Source organism: Calliopsis andreniformis, chromosome 6 (assembly GCF_051401765.1).
Source record: "Calliopsis andreniformis isolate RMS-2024a chromosome 6, iyCalAndr_principal, whole genome shotgun sequence".
NCBI lineage: Eukaryota > Metazoa > Arthropoda > Insecta > Hymenoptera > Andrenidae > Calliopsis > Calliopsis andreniformis.
In genome coordinates this window covers 7,773,776-7,793,400 of record NC_135067.1, presented here as the reverse complement: position 1 = coordinate 7,793,400, position 19,625 = coordinate 7,773,776, and the positions used below count along the sequence as shown (strand labels likewise).

The 19,625-nt window shown below is 36.3% G+C and overlaps 1 protein-coding gene across 2 annotated transcripts in view; it reads right to left on the bottom strand.

The window, feature by feature from the left end:
• Positions 1-656: 656 nt before the first annotated feature.
• The window catches only part of Alpha-man-iib (alpha-Mannosidase class II b), a 141,104-nt gene continuing 122,135 nt past the window's right edge, over positions 657-19,625 (bottom strand). For both annotated transcript variants that reach the window (XM_076379503.1, XM_076379502.1), the window contains exons 7-8: positions 5,277-5,745; positions 657-4,947 (exon numbers count right to left, since the gene is read on the bottom strand). In XM_076379503.1, coding sequence (XP_076235618.1) covers positions 2,805-4,947; positions 5,277-5,745 — 2,612 coding nt within the window. In that variant the 3' untranslated portion in view covers positions 657-2,804. The remainder of the gene's footprint in view (positions 4,948-5,276; positions 5,746-19,625) is intronic.

The window sequence follows — 19,625 nt, the reverse complement described above, 5'->3', positions numbered from 1 at the left end:
AGTCTCTTCTGCCCCTAAGTGGTTCTTATTGAGAAGCAAAAGTATATAAGAGGACAGAGGGTCGGTTTTTCTCGTTATATAACTTTTAATTACAATCGGTTCGATTTCCTTTTTACTCGGAGTTTCCATCCCAGCTTCGTTAGATACTCGTAACGTCGACTTCTTTTTTGTTCCCCAAGGCCTTTTCACGATTCTGAATGCTCCTCCTGACGTTCTTAATTAACGGCGGATATACGCCGTTAGTTCTTTGAGTGGTACAGTGAGTCTCTTCCCTTCCATCCTTTTATCGTTTGCATATTAGTTTTCTGATTTTCTCTTCTTCGACAAATACGTCCTCATTTAACAGCTGTGTGTTCCAATACTGCTGTCTTTCTTCTTGTGCATACGGGGAGATTTACTAAAGTTTACAAAGCAAAACGTTGAGAAGCATTGAGAAGTAACATTTGCATCCACAGACTAATGAGGAGTAATAAATGTTACTGTCTTATGGAAAAACGCTTCAACATTGTTTCACGTAAAATTTCTTTTCATTTTTCGAATTTTGATCTACATCTCGTCAGAAGAGAGCAAACAGTTTACGTAGAAGAGCTATAACAAATTTGATTTGCTATGAATTAGAAGAGGAATCAGGCACGACGATGGTCTTAATTAAAATATGTCAGTTACTATCTTTATTCAATAAATATAATATTACATTGTAACCATAAGGAATATTCTGTCGTGTGTGTAATAATTTTCAGTTGCTCAATCAGATCGCAAAAGCAGTTGCGAGCCGTTCTAGCAATTTTCCAAATAAATCTCTATATACGCGTACAGACACGTGTATAGCCGTGTATGTACACGTGTATACATATATCATCTTTAATATAGATCTTTCCTCTAGAGACAGCACAAACATATAGTATGGTACAATATTGTTACAAGGACAGTCATAAATCAGTCCGGTAATGGTTTCAACACTTCTAGTTGTTCTTTAGTAAGTTTCACTGAAGTCACGTTATCAAATACTATACATATATGCTTAAAAATTTTAGTCTTTTCCCTGCTTTTAACGAAACGAATTAATTTGTCAGTAATTAAAGGAAAGATTATTTCCAAAATTTATTCACTTAAAATAATTCTTATTTTTAGTAAGCATCAACTAAACCACAAAGTCGTAATACTATTTTCAACAAATTTTTTAAAAAAGTTTGCACATGTATATGGATCTGATAATTGCAAATTTATGCGAATATTTGCAATGCATATATAATGCATACATATTTAATTGAATTTAAAGCATTCTACGCAGTTTGTTGATGATTTATGAACTGGATACTAAAGGTTCCCAATGTCAATCGAGAATTAATAAAATAACATATTTTAGAGTCAAAGAAATAATGTTCAGAAATACTTTAAAATAGGTATGGTATATTAATAGTCAAAAATCTTCTTTTATATATGATACGCAGAATTCTCGATTTCTAGAAACGTGACTCAGCTCGCATGGAAGCTGTACGACGCTAATTAATCTAATATTTACAAAAGTCTGTCGTACACCGGACGTTTAATTAGAACCCTTTCGCCTTTTCAGCCGAATGGTGCTTTTAGTAAAAGTAAAAAATAGGTACTTTCTAGCTGGTCAAAGTTGGCCAGCTTGCGTTCAACTAAATTATGTCTCCGTTAGAAATGGAAGAGCATTGAGAAAGTCACCAGATCACATTCCGGTGCTTTATTTTTTATTCTCAGGCAGAAGGAGGAAGAGAAAATCTCTGGTAAAATGTTTCCCATACGAAAATAGGTGTATACCATTTACATTATATTTTCCTATCACAATACACGGTCTCTAAAGTGAAGTCGTGGCTTGATATGTACAATATAATATATTTATATATATTTATATTATTATCCACAGGGAGATCCATTTTCTTGAGCCACTTTAAATAGCTTACTCTATCAATATATTCAAGAAAATTGTCTTTATATTAAAACAGATAAATCTACAGTTTAAAATTAATTATTTTGAAACAATGACGTTCCTCTACAACTTACAATATAAAAGACTTTCAGATGACCAAATCAAATGGAACACCCTGTATACAGCTGTTCGCTATTCCCGTGCATCTCTAATTGAATCCCTACTTCTTTATACAGATAAAGATTCATGACGCATTTACATCATTTGATTACGTACATCAGTCTGTTCTATTGAACTTCTGGAACCTCATCTCTGTTTCTTTAAGGTGTTCAGAATTGGAGAATGACTGCTTTTGACTGCGTTTCACTATAGGAAATGGGGTTTCAAAAGTGCTATATGCTTGTACAGCTGATAAATTCTACAGCTGACGAAAAGAATCTAAGAGGCACGAGAAAGCGTACATATCCATCCGACATGATCAGAAGACAGCGAGTCTATAGAATTTTCTGTTTTCTTTGGAATCTCTCTTCCTCCTTGACCTCGCCATTCTTTGTTCATGCATTTCGCCTAAAGAAAACCAAATAAAAAACGGAAGTACGCGGTACAATAGCATGGTGTATATACATCGGATGCAGACAGTAAACTCTCATACCGGTCAATATCTAAAATAACACGCCAATTATTTACACTGGTACACTTGCAGCCTAAAGGAAGGTTCCTTCGGTTAAGAGATGAACTAATAGGGCAACCATGGAAGGCAGTTCAGACGTACGATAAAAAAGATGGAACCTTGACAGGGTCTATGAAGCATCAGCACCAGGTCAGAGGGAACTAACGATGATTTCCAGAAGAGTAAAACTTCTGAAAGGTGAGCATCAGCATCCCAATGACTGGAGAAGACTTAAGATCATTGAACGAAGTTCACGTTGAACGTTTCCACCTCCATAGGCTGCAAACTAACTTCTTGTAAACCTTCCTTCAGTCTGTGCTTCGTTTTGGTGCCTGTTAGAGAAGTTTTTGTAACGTTCAAGTTGGAAAGCTTGAAGAAGGACGTCCCTTGGGGGATTTTTTCTGTCAATGGACAGTGTTTCAATGTGACGTCCACTCCCACTGAGCAACTATATCCCTGTCTATGGAGCACCATTAGCGCACTATTCACAGGAATGTGTGGCAGTTTCTGATCATGATTGGTCCTTAGATTAAGCAAATGGAGGTCACAAGGAAAGCTCTGACTGAGCAACCTGACCTCTGGTACCATTGCTATGTCATTGTCAGTTCCATCAACCACGAAAATATTCACTGGATAGTTCAATGCGTTGCTTAGGTGATTAGCAAAGAGAGAAGGCTTGGAGTACTTGTCCTTTTCGCCCGTGATGTCCTCCAGCAAAAGCCAGTGTTTGATAACTGTTCTTCTGTTGTCTAGCAAGCCTTCGCCCATTCCTCGCGAATCATCGTATAAGGTTCTCCTGTCTAACATTACTTCCAGCCATCCTGGTTGGTAACTAGCAGCTCCTTGACAATGATTTACTAGTAAAGTAAGCCTGTGATTGGTATCTTCAATGTAGGCCATTGTGGTAATGGGAAAATAATTCCCCTCGATACCTATCCTCTCTATCTTTGTTCTCTTGATCATCTGGTGTCCATTAAGGTCAGTATAGAATTCTGGAGGGTCTCCGTTTAATATATCAGTCTGTAGACGCATGAACATCTCTGTTTCACGATTTTTAGGTGGCGTCTCGAAATCCACAATATTCCTCACATAAATAGCTTCACCTAAACCGCCATCTTTATGGTAAATGGCTACATGATGGGTCAGAAGTTTACCATATTCAACAGTCAATCGTGAGCTCAGAATCCCACTAACGATGTAAATTTTCTGATGAGGCGTGTATGACTCTAGGACATCTTTATCTGTGTCTCTCAGATTTGGATCTGGCATAAACAGGTAGGCACCGCTGTGGAATTGTGCCGAGGGGTAGGCAGCGAACTGGATTGCACATTGCATGATTTTCCCTGTTGCTTTCTTCGTCACTCTTTTCAAGAAACCTGTCTGCCCATCGAATAGAAGCTTCATCCGTTGGTTCTCCAACTGCACGTCTCCAACTTGCATAGTCTTAATAGGAAACACACTGTCTTTGCCGCATCTGCTGCAGTAGACTGTCGAGATGGCCTCCATAGGTACTTTATCAATCTGTTCGATGTGATAAGTAGCAATAGCCAAGGGTTTCAACTCGACAACGAACAGGAGAACGTAGACATCATGGGTGATACTCGTAGCGTTCATCATTGGTGCGATCTGGTAAGGAATGGGGTTCTTTTGTGGATCTAGGACTCTAATTTTGTAGGACGTGACTTTCAGGCTGATCACCTCTTGCCTGTGTTGGGCCAAAGGGTTAAAGAGGACGATCTTCTTCGTTTCTTGGCCACTGATACCGATTGGGATCTTCTTCGGTAATTTCTCGTAGCTATCTCTGTCAGACTCTGATAAGACGTAGACTGAATTTGGTTTGTTTGTTGCCCCAGCCAAGGACTGAATGGCGAAGCTCTGTAAACTAGTAGTATCTGAGATGGACTCGAACAGCTTCAGAGCATAGTCCTTCATTACGAAGGACTTCGAAGTGCCAGTGATCGCGTCATGATGTTGGAAGAGACCCAAATTTCGTCTAGCCTTGACTAATTTCTCGAAGTAAGTTTCATAAACCATAAAATCCTTTCCCGATTGTTTGGCGACGTTCAGGGCTATGGTATAAAGGATCTCGGCGGAGCGGAGATTCGCCTCTAATTCACGATCCAAGATTTTCATGTATGGCCTCGTGGTAAAGTAACCGCTCCAATAGGCTGGCCTGCCCTCACTGAAGATATCTGAGTACACAAAGAAGTCGCCTTGGAGGGTTGGAAAGTCCGTCACGCGTTTTCTGATCTCTTGAAAGTAATCTTTCGGCGTTCCGAATACTATTTCAGCGTTGTACTCTTCTCTCCGACTGTTGATGTAATCCATGAGAATCTTGTAGTTAGTGTACTGTTGGTCCCACTCAATCGGGTGATCGTATCTGAAACAAACACGAAAACAGAGACGTTAGGAGAGCTTAATTTACATAACTTTGTAATTACAGAGTATCTTTAGCTATTGTTATTTATCAAGTTACTGTGATGGCTGATGGTAGAGTGAAATGATTGTTAATAGTAGTGCTGGAGTGTCAGTAATGTTCTTGTTAGAACCATTTTGTATTAATGGTGTTCTTATTGTTATAAGAATATCCAAATCTCATGATTATCTTAGATTGGTTAGTTAAGGGTTGTCTAATCGCAACTTGTCAATGTTTCCAAGCTTCCTCGAAGGGACAGCTCAGAAGGAAACTAGAAATTGAATTATCCTAACCTGAAGTCGTCTCCCAGCGGCATCAGCACCACATTATGCGTGAACAAGGATCCAGTTCTGGAGTACTGTTCCAGAAGCAACTCGGCCATTTGCTTCACGTTATTAGGCGTGATTTCGACCGCCCTGACAGAGTACTCCGTGTATTCTCCCCTAATCTTTCTGAAGTCGAAGTTCAGGCAAACGTGAGGATGAGGACCGCACGAGTGCTTGATGTTGTAGATGTCAAACGGTTGATTGTGCGTCAACATATCCGCCATGCCCGTCTGATCCCACGACTGCAGCCAAATGAAATCACCATACTGCTTTTTAGCGAACCACTGTTTCCAGGCGTAATGGATTCTCTGGATCACGGTACCGGAAGCGCCCGAGGCCTTCAGGAAGTAAGGGATTGTACCCCCGTGGCCGAATGGGTCCACCGACCAGCCTGATTCTGGTACCACGTCCAAGTTCGTTTTTAGCCACTGATGCCCTGGAAAAAAGAAGCATTTTGTATTGATGGTGAAAAATGGAACCGAGTAAATAAATTGTAAATGAACTGTGTATGTGTATACCTTGACACCGTGATTTTGTGTAACTTCGTTAAAACGAAATTGAGAATTCACGAAAGCTGGATGTCCGACGATATGCTTTGTACCAGGTTAATGACTATTTTTAATAACTATTTTTAATTAAATTAATGCTCGTATTATACAATATTTCTTTCCTCGTTTATTTAACAAACTATGAAGAAGGATTATATTTTGAGCGCTCTGTATATTAAACATATGAAAATATTTTAGCAATTTCAAAACATTGAAATCTTTCTCATATTCGTTGTTATTTCTTAGCAGTGACAAAAAAGAAACAAGGTAGTTCTTAGCTAATTATGCTAGTCAAATTAGAGTTCGTTACTAAGCGATGAACATAAAAGTGGTATGATATAATGTAAACTATATTAAAAAAAGTAGCACGTTCATATAAATGACTGCAGTAGCCATGTGGCTACCTGGAAAAGGAAAGAGTTAAAGTTTGCTATCTTCTTATTCTGCTCCATATTGCAGTTTATATTTTCAAAACATGTTATTCAGAAATCATTGATTTTAAAAGGTAATAACTATAAATGCCAACCATTAAAAACCAGATGGATTTTCTATGGGTTCCTTTTATAATATCCATAAATAAAACAAAAGATCGGCTGCTTTGTTCGAAGAACCGGAGCCAAAATCGATGCAATAAATCGCTAATGCAGTTCCTATCCTGGCAACGAATCTGGATTAACTTCCTGCTGTTGCACAGGGTCAAGCGGGGTTGTCTAACCGGCGAGGAATGCTCGAGGGTGGGAGCTGATGAATAGGCATTGAGAATGAACTATTCGCCGCGACCACGTATCGAAACGAAACACCGCCGTGAGAAATTGGGAACCAATTAGTGGAATCCGACGCAACCTCTGTGTAATACACAGTTCTCGCTGTTGTAATTCGATTCTGAGTGTCAGATTTTATTTTTGCAAAATTGCATATACAGGAAGATTGCAGTACCTTTTAAGGTTCTGAATGCTGCACAATTTCTTGACGTACTTCGCGCTTTTTCATCTATGTAAATATAATATATTTTTCTTAAAATAGAGAAAAATAAAATTGTATACCTCAGCGATGCATTTAGCACTTTACATCACTCTTACTGACATTAATGTCGGTTGAAAGTTTATAAATGTTAGAAACTATTTGTTACAAAGCGTCTAATTTAAATGTTGGTGACTGGCAATTGCTATGGCATTCATCTTAAGAAATCATTTAATACCGAACCTATTACTTATTTTTGTTGAACAGTAATAGCAGTAAAAATAAAGAGGTGTTTTAATTTAAAGGGATCAGAAAATTGATTTATTTTTATTATACTTTCTTAAAATATAATATTTTAAAAACATATGTTAAAATCATATACCTAAATTCGATCAAATGACCAACTTATAATGATTTCAATAACCGATGCTCTGCTGAAAACACTCAACGTAAGAACTAATAACAATACATAAATTATACACGAAATTATAAAATTAACAGCAAATTCAAGTGTCATAAATATATTATGAATGCTATTAAAGCTGCATACCAAGTTTTAAATACGTTTTCCTCGTAACCATATTTTCCAAATTGATACAATTATGGATTCTCAATACTGTGTTAACTAATCTATTTTAAATTCTGTATACACATAAAATAAATGTTTCTTTATCACCCGCACTAAAATTAAGTTAATACCTCTAGTCTAGTCACATTACAAAAGCACAATCGTACACCACTTAGCTACCTCAAAAAGTGCACAATCAATTCAAAATACGTCAAGTCTTACAATCCACTACGTTTTACTTCTAGAAGTTGCTTAAAAGCGACGCGTCTAAATGGGAATACCTACCCTCTTAATAACCTCGTCCTCATGCCACATTTCAAGACACAACATTCTACGTCAGAGCGTAACTCGTGGGAGGAGAGGAACCTCAATTATTTCGCTAATGGAATCATTTTCGAGTAACGCGCACCCGAAATTTCCCTCGGAAACTGGGTTGGTGTTCGCCCTCGTGTGCAGAAACTGGCGTATACGCAACAACCCGCGAATGCACTTTGCGCGGAGCAGAGTTAAGCCCCGTGTGTTAACGTCATTGTCGTGGTACACAGAGGGTTACTTCGAGCTAAGTACAACGCTCCTCTGGATTTACGTTAACGTCTGCGCTCCTATCGATTCGCCGTCGTCCCTTTGGAGAGGCTAAATTGCTTCGCTTCCCTCTTACTTTTTCGACGTAAGTCTCTTACACCTTCCGCTGGTATTTTCACCTTAGTTCGTGGGTAGGAGAAACGGCGCGAAACTCTGTCGAAAGATAAATGGGACAGATATCAACGGGCAGGAAGAGAGGAGGAGTTGGGAGGACGTTCAGAGAAGAAATTGGGTCATTCTAGCGAAAGCATTTGGGTCACTCGGCTGAAGGAACTCTCACAGGACGACGATAAGACGGTTGCCGACTCCCAACCCCGCTTAATGTCCCTCCAGGAGATTTATATCCTGCGAACTTAAGGATTCTGTGATTCTATAGCGACGGGGAAATTGGAACTTCGGTTTGAGTAACTCTGGGGACGGTGGACGCTGATGGGCGAAATTTTATCGAAATAAATGACTAATCGGTTAGGAAACTGTTCCATCGAATATGCATTTTGTCTTCAGATAAGGGAGCAGTTTGAGAGCAGCGTGACAATTTTTGTGTGAATATTAGTTGATCTTTAGTTGGTAACCACTTTACCAGAGAGTGTGTTAGAAACCAGATGAATTTTCTATATTATTTGTATCGCTTGGTATGTATTATAAATAATGTAAAATTCTGCTTTTCACATTTTCTTTTCAATTATTTTTACATAGTGCACTAAACGCCTAAATGGTTAAAAGGAACTTTTACTGTTGAATGGCTTAGTGTACATGGCAAGCATAATTCCTATAGCGTAATCCAAATACTATAAAATAACACAACTGTTTACTTAGAAACTGATGAAGATATCGACTTCATTTTTTTATTTAATTGTCAGACGGGTTAATTTTTTGGTGCACAAGAAATTATTTTGAGACAACTGTTAGCAGAGAAGAGAGATGCTCTCTAGATTTAATTTATATTTAAATGTGACTTTTTGCTATTCAAGCTCTTATCAAATTGGATAACATTGTATTTGAACCATGTTTTTTATTTTGTATGGATGAAAAATATGAAAATGAACACAATTCTTAAATCATTTCTTTAAATGTTCAGACTTAGGGTCATACTTCTACAGACTTACTAAGGCCTTCATAAATATTATTATAAAACATTTGATAGTATTAATGGAATAACTGATGCACAGGTGCCACGTATTTTTAGTCATTTCATTCAACAGTGAAAAAATAATTCTAAAAACTGAGAACATCAAGTTTATAAATATTATATTATATTATTATGAATTGGCATCACTGACTAAAAATCATTTTCTATTGTTAATTATTAATTTTGATGAAACTTGACACATTATAACGTAGCTAAAACCATTCAACACGTACTTTCATTATTGACAATTGTTCATATTGAACAATTGAATATCGTTCCAAAAATTCATTGTGTGAAATCTTTTAAGCTTATTACGCACAGAATGGAAATTTCAAAACAGTGAAATTTCAATACAATGTGTTTTATTAAACTTGAAATGCATCTATGGAAGCAAATTTTAAAAAATACTTGCATGTCTCAAAGGATCACAAAATTTATACATTCAATCTAGAAATATTCTACTATTTGCATTAAAACTAAGGAAACAGAACATGAATTAAATATAAAGTCTAATAATGAAGCAAACAGAAGGAATAAAATTCTAGCTGTCCATTTAATTACTGTTCAGAATACACATAAAAAAGCCCGCGCCTCACTGTACTTCCTCATTAAATAGAAATTAACGCGTTTCTGATATTTTTCCAATGATATATTAATTGATTTCCCCATAAATTTGTACGTGTTCATCCTCTTGGAATTTCAATTCTCCACATTGTAAGTCGACCAGCCCCTTCAAAATTCCCTGCAGAATATCTGGGATAAGAGGTGCAGAAAAATTCACAGGACCTTTAAAGCTCAGCCGTGGCACAAACGAAATCTTTGTTCGAAACGGTAGCAATTCGAGGGCCTTGATGTCCGAAAAGACTCGGCAGCAATTCAGGAACGGAGTGTCCTCGGCATTTTCGATTCGGTCGTGCTCGAGATCGTTCGAGCGTGCTTAAACATTAACGTCCACCCTGGCGGATTGTTACTGGTCCGTTAGCCAGTAGGATCCGCATTCACGGAGTCATCGGTGGCGCGGAAATTGCGTCAATTATTCGAGGAAGCCTGGCCCTGGCTTGCAAATTGCGCGTTCCTCTTGGTGCTTGGCGTAGCCCGCGTTATTATAGACGTTTCGAAGGAGACCTAGTTTGGGAGAGAGCTTGTTGCATCCATGAGCAAAATCTAAACGGAACGATCATCGTTCGGAGGGGATCTTACTGTTAGCTGATGGTAGTGGTGTCAAAAATAGATATTTATGTTCCTGAAAGTATACTGTGAATATTTCTACAAGATTTAATCATTTAAGGCTTGTTCAGATTAATTAAGTTACATTACATTGCATAATTTTCAGTGTTAAAATATTCATATAATAAATGAAATTTAACTTCGTGAGAAGTAGAAACAAACCTATCTATGTTTCAATCCTATTGGTCCACGCTACCATTTAAATTACATTTTGTGTAAGAAGTATTTTCGTGAAAAATTCTCCAACAAAGCTTTAATGCTTCAAATTCTATCGAGCTATGTAGAAAACTTGTTCTCGAAAAAGCTGAGGTGGCAGAAAGGACCAATGACGGTGTAGTTGGCGGATGAAAAACACGGGAAAGGGGGAAGGAGATAGGTGGAAGGGTGGCGCAGACGAAGGGAGAGACCGTGGAAGGGTGTGGCATGGTCTAATACGAGCGAACAAACCATTAAACTACACTCAGCCAGTGCTCGACTGATTATAACTCATTAGACACGACATGTGTGCATTAAGCGAGTTATCGCACGTACAGAACGAAGGCCCTGCCTCACGATCGAGGATAAAAGCCGATGCATGTGAACGTGGTGGCGAGCGTTTTGAAGCGGAAGAAAAAATTCAGTGAAGTCCAGCGCTAAAAGCTTTAGCACATTTACATTCCTTTTTTTGAGTGAGTACGTTTCAGTAAAATATCTCTATATGCTACAATAGATAGGCACTGTCCTACCCCGAAGACTGTGACAGTTGCAAGCAGAAAATGACATTTCTGTGAAAAATTAAACCGAGAATGTGGAACAAATTTTGCTGTGAAAATTCATTTCGATAGCTTGTGGATTACAGTAGTTAGGTAAATCATAGCTTTTTTCGATAGAATATTCAGTAAAATATTGGAATTCTTTACGTAATAGAGTTATGCAACACTGTGTACCATTGTTTGGAAAAATTTCGTTAACAAGCAGCGAATGCTTCAGAATGAAAAAAATGAAAAATTGTTGGATTAACTGAGACACAAATAACTCTCTGTGAATAGTTTTGAAAAACAACCGAATGGCAGGCCTTCATAAAAAGTTTCTTCTCTAACAGAGTATAATTAACTTTGAAAATTTACAGCGATTCACTAGACTAAAATGTTGAAAAAGTATTAAGCATTTTCACTTTTTCAATACTGTAACTGTGTTAATTATTCCAACTTCAAAGGAATTTTTACCATTATATTTTACACGTATTACTTAGGTACAAAATTATTCAATTTATTGAAACTGCTAAGTGGATATATTTATTTAAACTTTGCTCTTTCTAATATTCCTAACATTTTTCTTGAATATTCTTCTATAAATATCACTAAAAAAAAAAGTAACGTATAAGTTAAAGAGGCGCCTAGCGATTCTTTTTAAATCTGTAAACAGAGTCTTAAAAGAGCGCAGCTCAAGTGAAATATTTACGCGTTCGAAAAGGTTTCTCGCTCGATTTGCGCTGTGAACGGGCATAAAGGGATGAAAACGATGCTGCAATTACATTTTCGACCCTTTTAGCTCGTCTGACCTTAAAATGTCTATCGCTACTAGCGACGGTCTGACGCTGCATGTTCCGCGACTACTTTAGCCCTTCGCCGTTCGATAGAGCGTCGACCTCTATCACTGACAGACTCGTCTAGTGGCGAGGCGTCGCATTAGTCAGCCGGAAGTGCTGCGAGCAAACGGAAGGATAACAAATATACTCCACGTGCGCCACTTGTTGCTCTTATTTCACGACCATCGAAGATATTTCTAGTTATCGCGAGTCTCGGGAGACAAAGCGTGCTTGAAGTTTCCACTCGATAAATGAAAAAAGGAGGAACTGCTTGGAATAGAAATCAAGAGTTCGTGGAACTACCACAGGCGTCCTCAGCTAATTTCGGGAGAATTGTTTTAGTTATTTTCAGACTGAACCTAATTTCATCTGATTAAATCAGACTGAATTTAACTTTAATGATTAATTTAAGGTGCGAAATCTAGATGCTTTCTTGATAACCTAGCTGGATTCGATCGTCGTGTGGTACAAATTCTATGACTTTTATTTTGTAACTGCGATACTTTTGGCATCTTGCTCTCTTTGGTAATCTAATAGAATTGACTTATTATTTAAGTTCTTTTGACAGAAATGAGGTGAATCATTTAATGATTCAGATTATTCTTAATAGATTTCATGATTAATCAGCCATGCTTCGAAGGCTATTTCCCTCCTCACACGACTCACGCTTTCCTTTTTCAATCATTTACACATATCACCTATGACGATTATATTTAAATTCCTCAAAAAACATAACCTCTATTTGTAATCTCGTTCAATTTTTCTATTCTACAAGTAATTACTAAGTTTATCTACCACCTCTTCCAAGTACAATATTTCTATATAATTTCAAATTGTATGCATGCCTAATATGCTTATCTTCATTTATGTAAATCTTCGCTACTAAACCCATAGACAGTTTCAGCGCAATAAATAAAAAAAACTTGCTTTATACATTTATTTATACCTGCACTCCTAAGAAGAAACATATTTTTTCGCAATTAGACAGTCCTTTCAGTATGTCGTGGCCTGTTCCGCTTGAGCTGTGCGCAGAAATTTGAATTCTCATTCATTCGTAAGAGACGTGAATCTTGCACGATCGAGCTCAGCATGGAGATAACGCGGGAGGCTCGTTAGCCAGCGCTAATTTCCAGTGACGAACGAAAACGACCGAGCTGCTCTAGGATAGACCGGTAATGGACTCGTCCCGGTGCACTTCCGGTTATTATCGCGCTTCCTGCGCTCCGTTCGAGGCGAGCCAACCTCAGCTCCAGTCGGCGGATCGCGGTTATCTCGATTTCTGCAATTGTCGATATTGTGGGGGCGGCAATCGGTACGCTTATCTTCCTCCCTCCTCGGTCAAGCACTCTGCATTCCAGAGGTCGCTTAATCCACTGACCCGTCTCCCCGATGTTGCTTTAATCGTGGTCATTAGCGTCTATTTACGCTTGTATTCAGTGGTTAGAAACGTGGATTACGAATAATTCTGCGAAGGATTTTCCTAATAGCGACTTTTGTCCTTTTGTTGCTCTACTAGGCGTTTTTCGTAATTGATTTTCCTTTTTTGTTTGCACGAGTTTGTGAAACAAAGTAAAGGTGCGAATACACTAGAACTTGCGAGCTGTTCGCGAATAGTATGGAAATTTTTCTTAGAAATCGTCTGTTCGTGTATCTGTTTGCATAGTGTTCTTGGTCTTCGCGGGAAAATCAAGTAAGGGTAATAAAAAGCTTACAAAGTGTTTGAGAACATTGTTTGTGAACAGTGTTCACAATTGGTGTAGAATCAACTTAAGGTAGGTGACCCTAATTTCACTATGGTAATATTCAAATCGTTGTATAATATTTCTAAATATACATTTAATGAAATTATTGACTGTTCCATAAAGCTTAAGGTCTAATCTGACATGTATGTACAATAAATTATTATCCATAAAAGGGTTTTTTAATTATATATAGTTTAGAACAAAAGAGTAAAAGGCTGCAACTGGCAAAATTGCTATACCTAAGTTACCTAATTTCGACATATTCCAGCGAAAAGGTTTGTTAACTTCTTCTAACAGGGAAGAAGTGTTGAGAAGAAGTTTGTAAGAGAATTCTCTTTTAGAGCTTACTAGATAAACTGAAAGAATTGTTTGCCTTCGTACCAAATTTGCATACAAGATAAAACAAGTCTTACTAAGTAGAAAGTTTTGTGTAAGTCAAGTCATGACTCGTTTCACAAAAACGTTTATTATTCATCAGCATATTATAATTTTTGGTTGAAACACTGTAAAACGAAATTCAATCTTTCTCAAAATCTGACACTAGTATCAATTATGAATTAATGAATTTTTGATGGGTGTATTCAATCTATAGAAGAAAAAAACAACGGGGAATTGCCATTATCAAATTGATCAGAGCACAAAATTATTTTAGTAAGAGAAATATTGTATAGAATTATTAAATAACAGTAATTAGTTACAAAATTTCAACGTGAATAACGAAAATTTCATAACTGTTTGTTTTATTCTAGTTAAACATTTCAACAATTATAATTTAATTTTCCATTAAATTAATTTATCACGTATCTATAATTAATTAACGTATTTTTGATATCTTTCAGTACCTTCATTACTTGTCGGTACGAAAATTAAGCAAGATTTCCTGGGACGATTTGATCTCATTCGAAAGAAGCATAATTAATTAATGCACTGATTGCGTATCGATATCTCGATTCGAATAAACAATGGGCTGATCCATTATCGATGACCCAGGCCATTGTCCTTACACGGAGCACGATAAATCAGTCGTGTTCTATTGATCGAGCGGACACGATCGGAATTAGATGCGTCTGCGAACGTAAATTACATCAATCCATTTACGATCCGTGACGTCGAATTCGTCGCGCAGTTAGGTGCGTAATTTTAGCCACCATCATGTTGCATCTGATGGAAGTGGAATATCCCAATCGTTTCAGAAATAATTTCCAGCTTAAACGCAGGATCCATCAATGGTCCATTTTGACTCACCCTAGGGTCACAAGCTGCTCGAGTTTCAAACGTGTCGCCTTTATTCCCTGGGGATTTTACGCCGAGAACGTTTCGTCATGTCTAAAAGTGGCGATCTCAAACCAGAATTGCCAGTTTCATTGAGGAAATTTATTACAAGAGTCGATTCTATTGAGAGAATTCTGAATTTCACTACCATTTATTTTGCTCATGCTTTTTTTCATCGAGATAGGTTTAATAGAAATTTTTAGTTTTTTCAGACAGGGAATAATTGGTTAAGAAGTGTCTTGTACTGTAATATAAATGTATTGTTCATTTGATCAAGGAGTGGTTTGAACGAAAGGCGTAGGTCCAAACGTAGGTTATACTACTGGCAGTGCGTTTCTACTAGCATGTAACTAGTAACGAAATCGTTTTGAACAGTGTATAATTTAGATATGGTCATGCATTGAGTATCAAGATAATGTTCTTGAACATTTGAATATTTTTAAACATATTTATTAAACACTTTTCCTGTTATATTTCACACATGTTTCAAGAAACAAATGAAATGATATGACTGAATTTGTCAGACTTGTAAAAATAGTACCTCACACAATTTAAGAAAATTTAGGTATAAATATGTATCCTAGTATTTGTTTACCATACTGAAACTAAAATATTTGTTATATTAATAGTTCGATAGTATAAATAACGTTATGTATTTTTATAAAGATCGTCGTAAGCCATTGATTAATACGTTAAAAAGTCTATTAGAAGAGCTAATGACGTCAAATTATCCTCCCTTTAAAACTATTTTATATTTGCTTGAAACATTCAGCGTTATCATTAATAGATGTGAGATCTTCCGAGAGACTATTTTTCTAAACATGTTTTTTTAAGCATTCTTTGCACATTTTTTACTAAGAAGCTACAGCATTTGCATACCTATTTATTTCTATTTCAGTAACATTCACAAAGTTTCTTTAAGGATACGAATCACAATTGAAAGGGGAGAAACGCGATCATATAAGAAATAAGTCTTTTCATGGCTTCTATGCTTCCCTCAATTGTGTTTCTCAGAAATAAAGAAATCGAAAAGATTCTTAATTTAAACGAGATTGGTTATCGCAGGTTCCAAAATAAAAGAAAAAAGCGGCGGTACACTGAAGTTGTAATATCGATTTTCACATATATATTTCGTACCTTTCACGAATTAAAAAACTAAAAAAAGATCATGATTTTTAATTAATTCTACTACGAGTAATAACGACACCTAGAATGAGGGTGCAGATAAAATTTGGAGTGAATTCGTCAAGTAGCTCTTACAATATCTTGCCTTCAACCTTGATACATTTTCTCAACGAAAATTCGCGAATGTTTCTGAAATATAAATAAGTATATACACAACTGTTGACGGTGGAGAGTCGTGCATTTACTAAAAATAAAGATGCAAAAAGACTTATAAAGGCTATTCTATAATAGAAGATCTCCTTAAAGGAGCCACTCTGTATTTATCAAAAATAAAAAAATTAAAAAAGTCTAAATTAAAAAAGTCATAAAAGGCTGTCATTCTAGGCAACAAGGCCACCTTTTCGTGAAGAGTCCGCACGCTTGATCATATTTCCTCAAACCGAAAGCAGACCATTCACCTTTCGAGTCGCAGAAACGAAGTGTCGAGGAAATCCTCGAATGGCAACCCGAGAGCCAGCCGTCTAACGAAAAGAAGACAGATCAGAGAGAGGATAGTCCGTAAATTCTGGCTGTCTTAAATTACGCTTTTTATACACGAGAAGAGCTTTCGTCGAGGATATTCGTCGAAGAAGAGAGGAAGAAAGAGGGAGAGAGAGATCTTGGTCGCGTAATATCGCCGTCCAGGACTTTCCTTCGATTGCGCTTCCCTGTATTTTCTACGAGGTACTCAAGTGTTTCCGCGCCACGTGACAAGGCTGAAAGGAAGAGGAGACATTTAAAGGAGCGCGATACGATACCGTAAACGCTTTTATCCAGCGATATTTACAGAGGATTCCTGGGATCGAATGTTGCTGAAAGGGATACTCTGTGGACAGGGAGATCTCTCGATGGTTCATCTTCCAAGTTACGCTTTTATTCAATAAAGATGGATCAAGGACACCTTCCACTGAGCGAGTTGGGACGAGGACTTTCTTAATGGATTCAATGCTGCTAAGACTCTACGCTGGAATTTTTATTTTAAATTTAATTTTAATCTGATTTAATGATGTGAATAAATGGAGAAGGGAGAATGCAGACATGGAAACATTCGAGAAGCTTTTTCAAAAAATGCATTTCGTTTTTGAAGTACAATTGGTATATGTTATTTCAAGGAGTAATTTTGAAGACAATCAGTTTCAGTTGTTAACTGAAATAATCAAATAAATGCTATTTTTTAGAGTGTAGTTTTTATCACAGGAAGTAGAATTATTTTGAGGATCGATTTTTTAAAGATTTTGAGAATCGATTTTTTAAAGATTTTGAGGATAAAAAGTAATGGGATATGTAGTCTATTATTTGAAAGATTTTAAATACATTGACTTCTATATTTTTAAATAATGTAACTAAAAGTAGAACTACATGTTTTATGCTCGAGTCTGGTACACTGTCATGGTAGATAGTGAGGGACTTATTTCGAAAGTGGTATCTCTGAAAGTAATAACAACTACTAATAATAATATCTACTGGTATCTCAGTTTGGTTTTATCAGAATTGTGAGTGACAATGTATAATGAGTTAAATTATTTTGTTCAGAATAGTAAGTTGTCTTTATATTTATCCATTTCTATAAGTTTTTATTTTGTCGTGTTAACTCTTAACTACTACTGTCGATCTGTGAGGCTGCTACTAATTATTTATTTATATCTATTTACCTGCTTTCTTGACTTACGGGCCTGTCAAGAACAATCGATTTTCATTTTTTATTTGCTAATTTTAGCTAACACTAGCTAATAGTGGTTACATACATTTTAAAAGATGCAGTAGTTAAAGCTTAATATAGTTTGTAATTAAATTAAACTTTCGTCTTCTTATTTTATAAGAGTCTTAAGTATAAATAAAAGTTGAATTTGTTTTAAAGTAACATCAAATTAATTTATGAATATGGCAACGAGCTTGTCACAAGAAAATATCTTATTGGATGTCGATAAGCCAAGGGTATCTAATGAGCTCGTTATAAAAATTCTTAGTTTGTTAAACAGTGTGCCCTATTGTTAGAATATGTTTTAAATGATTGAAATTGTGTGGATAAATACGAAATAAAATTGGACCCTTTATGTGTCTTTTTACAAAAATTATGAAAGCATAAAATCCTATCTACTTCTCGTCTCACTTGTCTTTCGTTCTAATTACCAATTCTACTGCTACATAATTCAAAAAGTGCACATTTACCTCATGAATCCTACAATCAAATTCACCAAGAATAATATTTTAATTCTTTCAGCTGAAAAATGACAATGTCTATCACATATTAGTATTCTTCTCGTTATAAAGATAGCATGATATGATACTTGATAATTATGAAATTTCGAGTAAACAATTATTATCAATCGATAATCCTGTAAATCTCGTAGACTAGAATATTATGTAAAGATTGCATCGCAGTCTAATGAGACATTATATTAATGCAAATAGTAGAGGCAGGTGTTCCTCGTATACAGAAATTTCAGCATGGTTATAGATATGTAAATACGGTTATGTATTCTAGAGTATTCTATTATGTACATTGAACCGTGTACTTCTAAATCTATCACGATAGGGGTCCACTTGGAGCAGGTAATTCAAGCTTAAAGCTTCTAGTAAGTAGAAGGGCAGGAAACCTAACCCTTGACTATAATTGAATTTTTGTAACAGTTTTGTGTGAACTGATATATGTTCAAAATTTTGTTTATATCAATTATTAATTGCCAAGTTAGTTTCAGTTGAATTCAATAACCTTATACTGCACCTTTGCAATATGAAAATTGATATAAATAAGTAATATGATGATTGAATAAGTAGTATTTATATCTAATGCATAATATGACAAGTTGGCTTCTTCACAGTATCTATGTGTAATACGATATGAAACATTCATCCTTCATCCTTTCTCCTTCCTCGATGTTTAAATATACAGTCTTTGATCGGTCCAGTTTCGCAATTCTTTAGCAGTAATGAATTTATAACCAGTGGAGTATAAAATACACATTACTGAGGTTAATATTTAGTACAAGAATTAAAAATATCATCTTGCTGAATCGAATCCATTACACCACAAAAGGAAGCAAATACATGTATTATAAATTCGTGGTGTAACGTGGACCCATTATTATCGTTACAATTACTACAATGCATTGACAACTCGGATTGAATTAATCAGAAATGAAGCTGAAAGAACGTGAGACAATAATTTCAACAAATAGTAAAGATTCAACGATCTTATAGCAAGCATACACGGTGGTACTTTTTCAGTATAAGCTCTTTATCTTCTTTACTTTTCAGAATGACTCTCTTACTTTCTTCCAGTCCCATTTTTACACTACATAAACCAGTCATCAACGCATAAATTTGTCTCAGAAAGACTCCCCTCTGTTCTCTCTGTAAACTCGTACCTTGTACCGAGTTGTGAGTTTATAGCCAGCAAACGCCGTATTTTATGGTTTATGCTGAGACCTCATATTTCGCGTCAAAGATCTTTACACACAAATGGCTCACTAAAATCACCGAACTGATTAACAAATGCGACCAGAATGCGCGGCTGAATCGAGCCTCGAGATGATTTACGCGGTCGGTCCCATTGA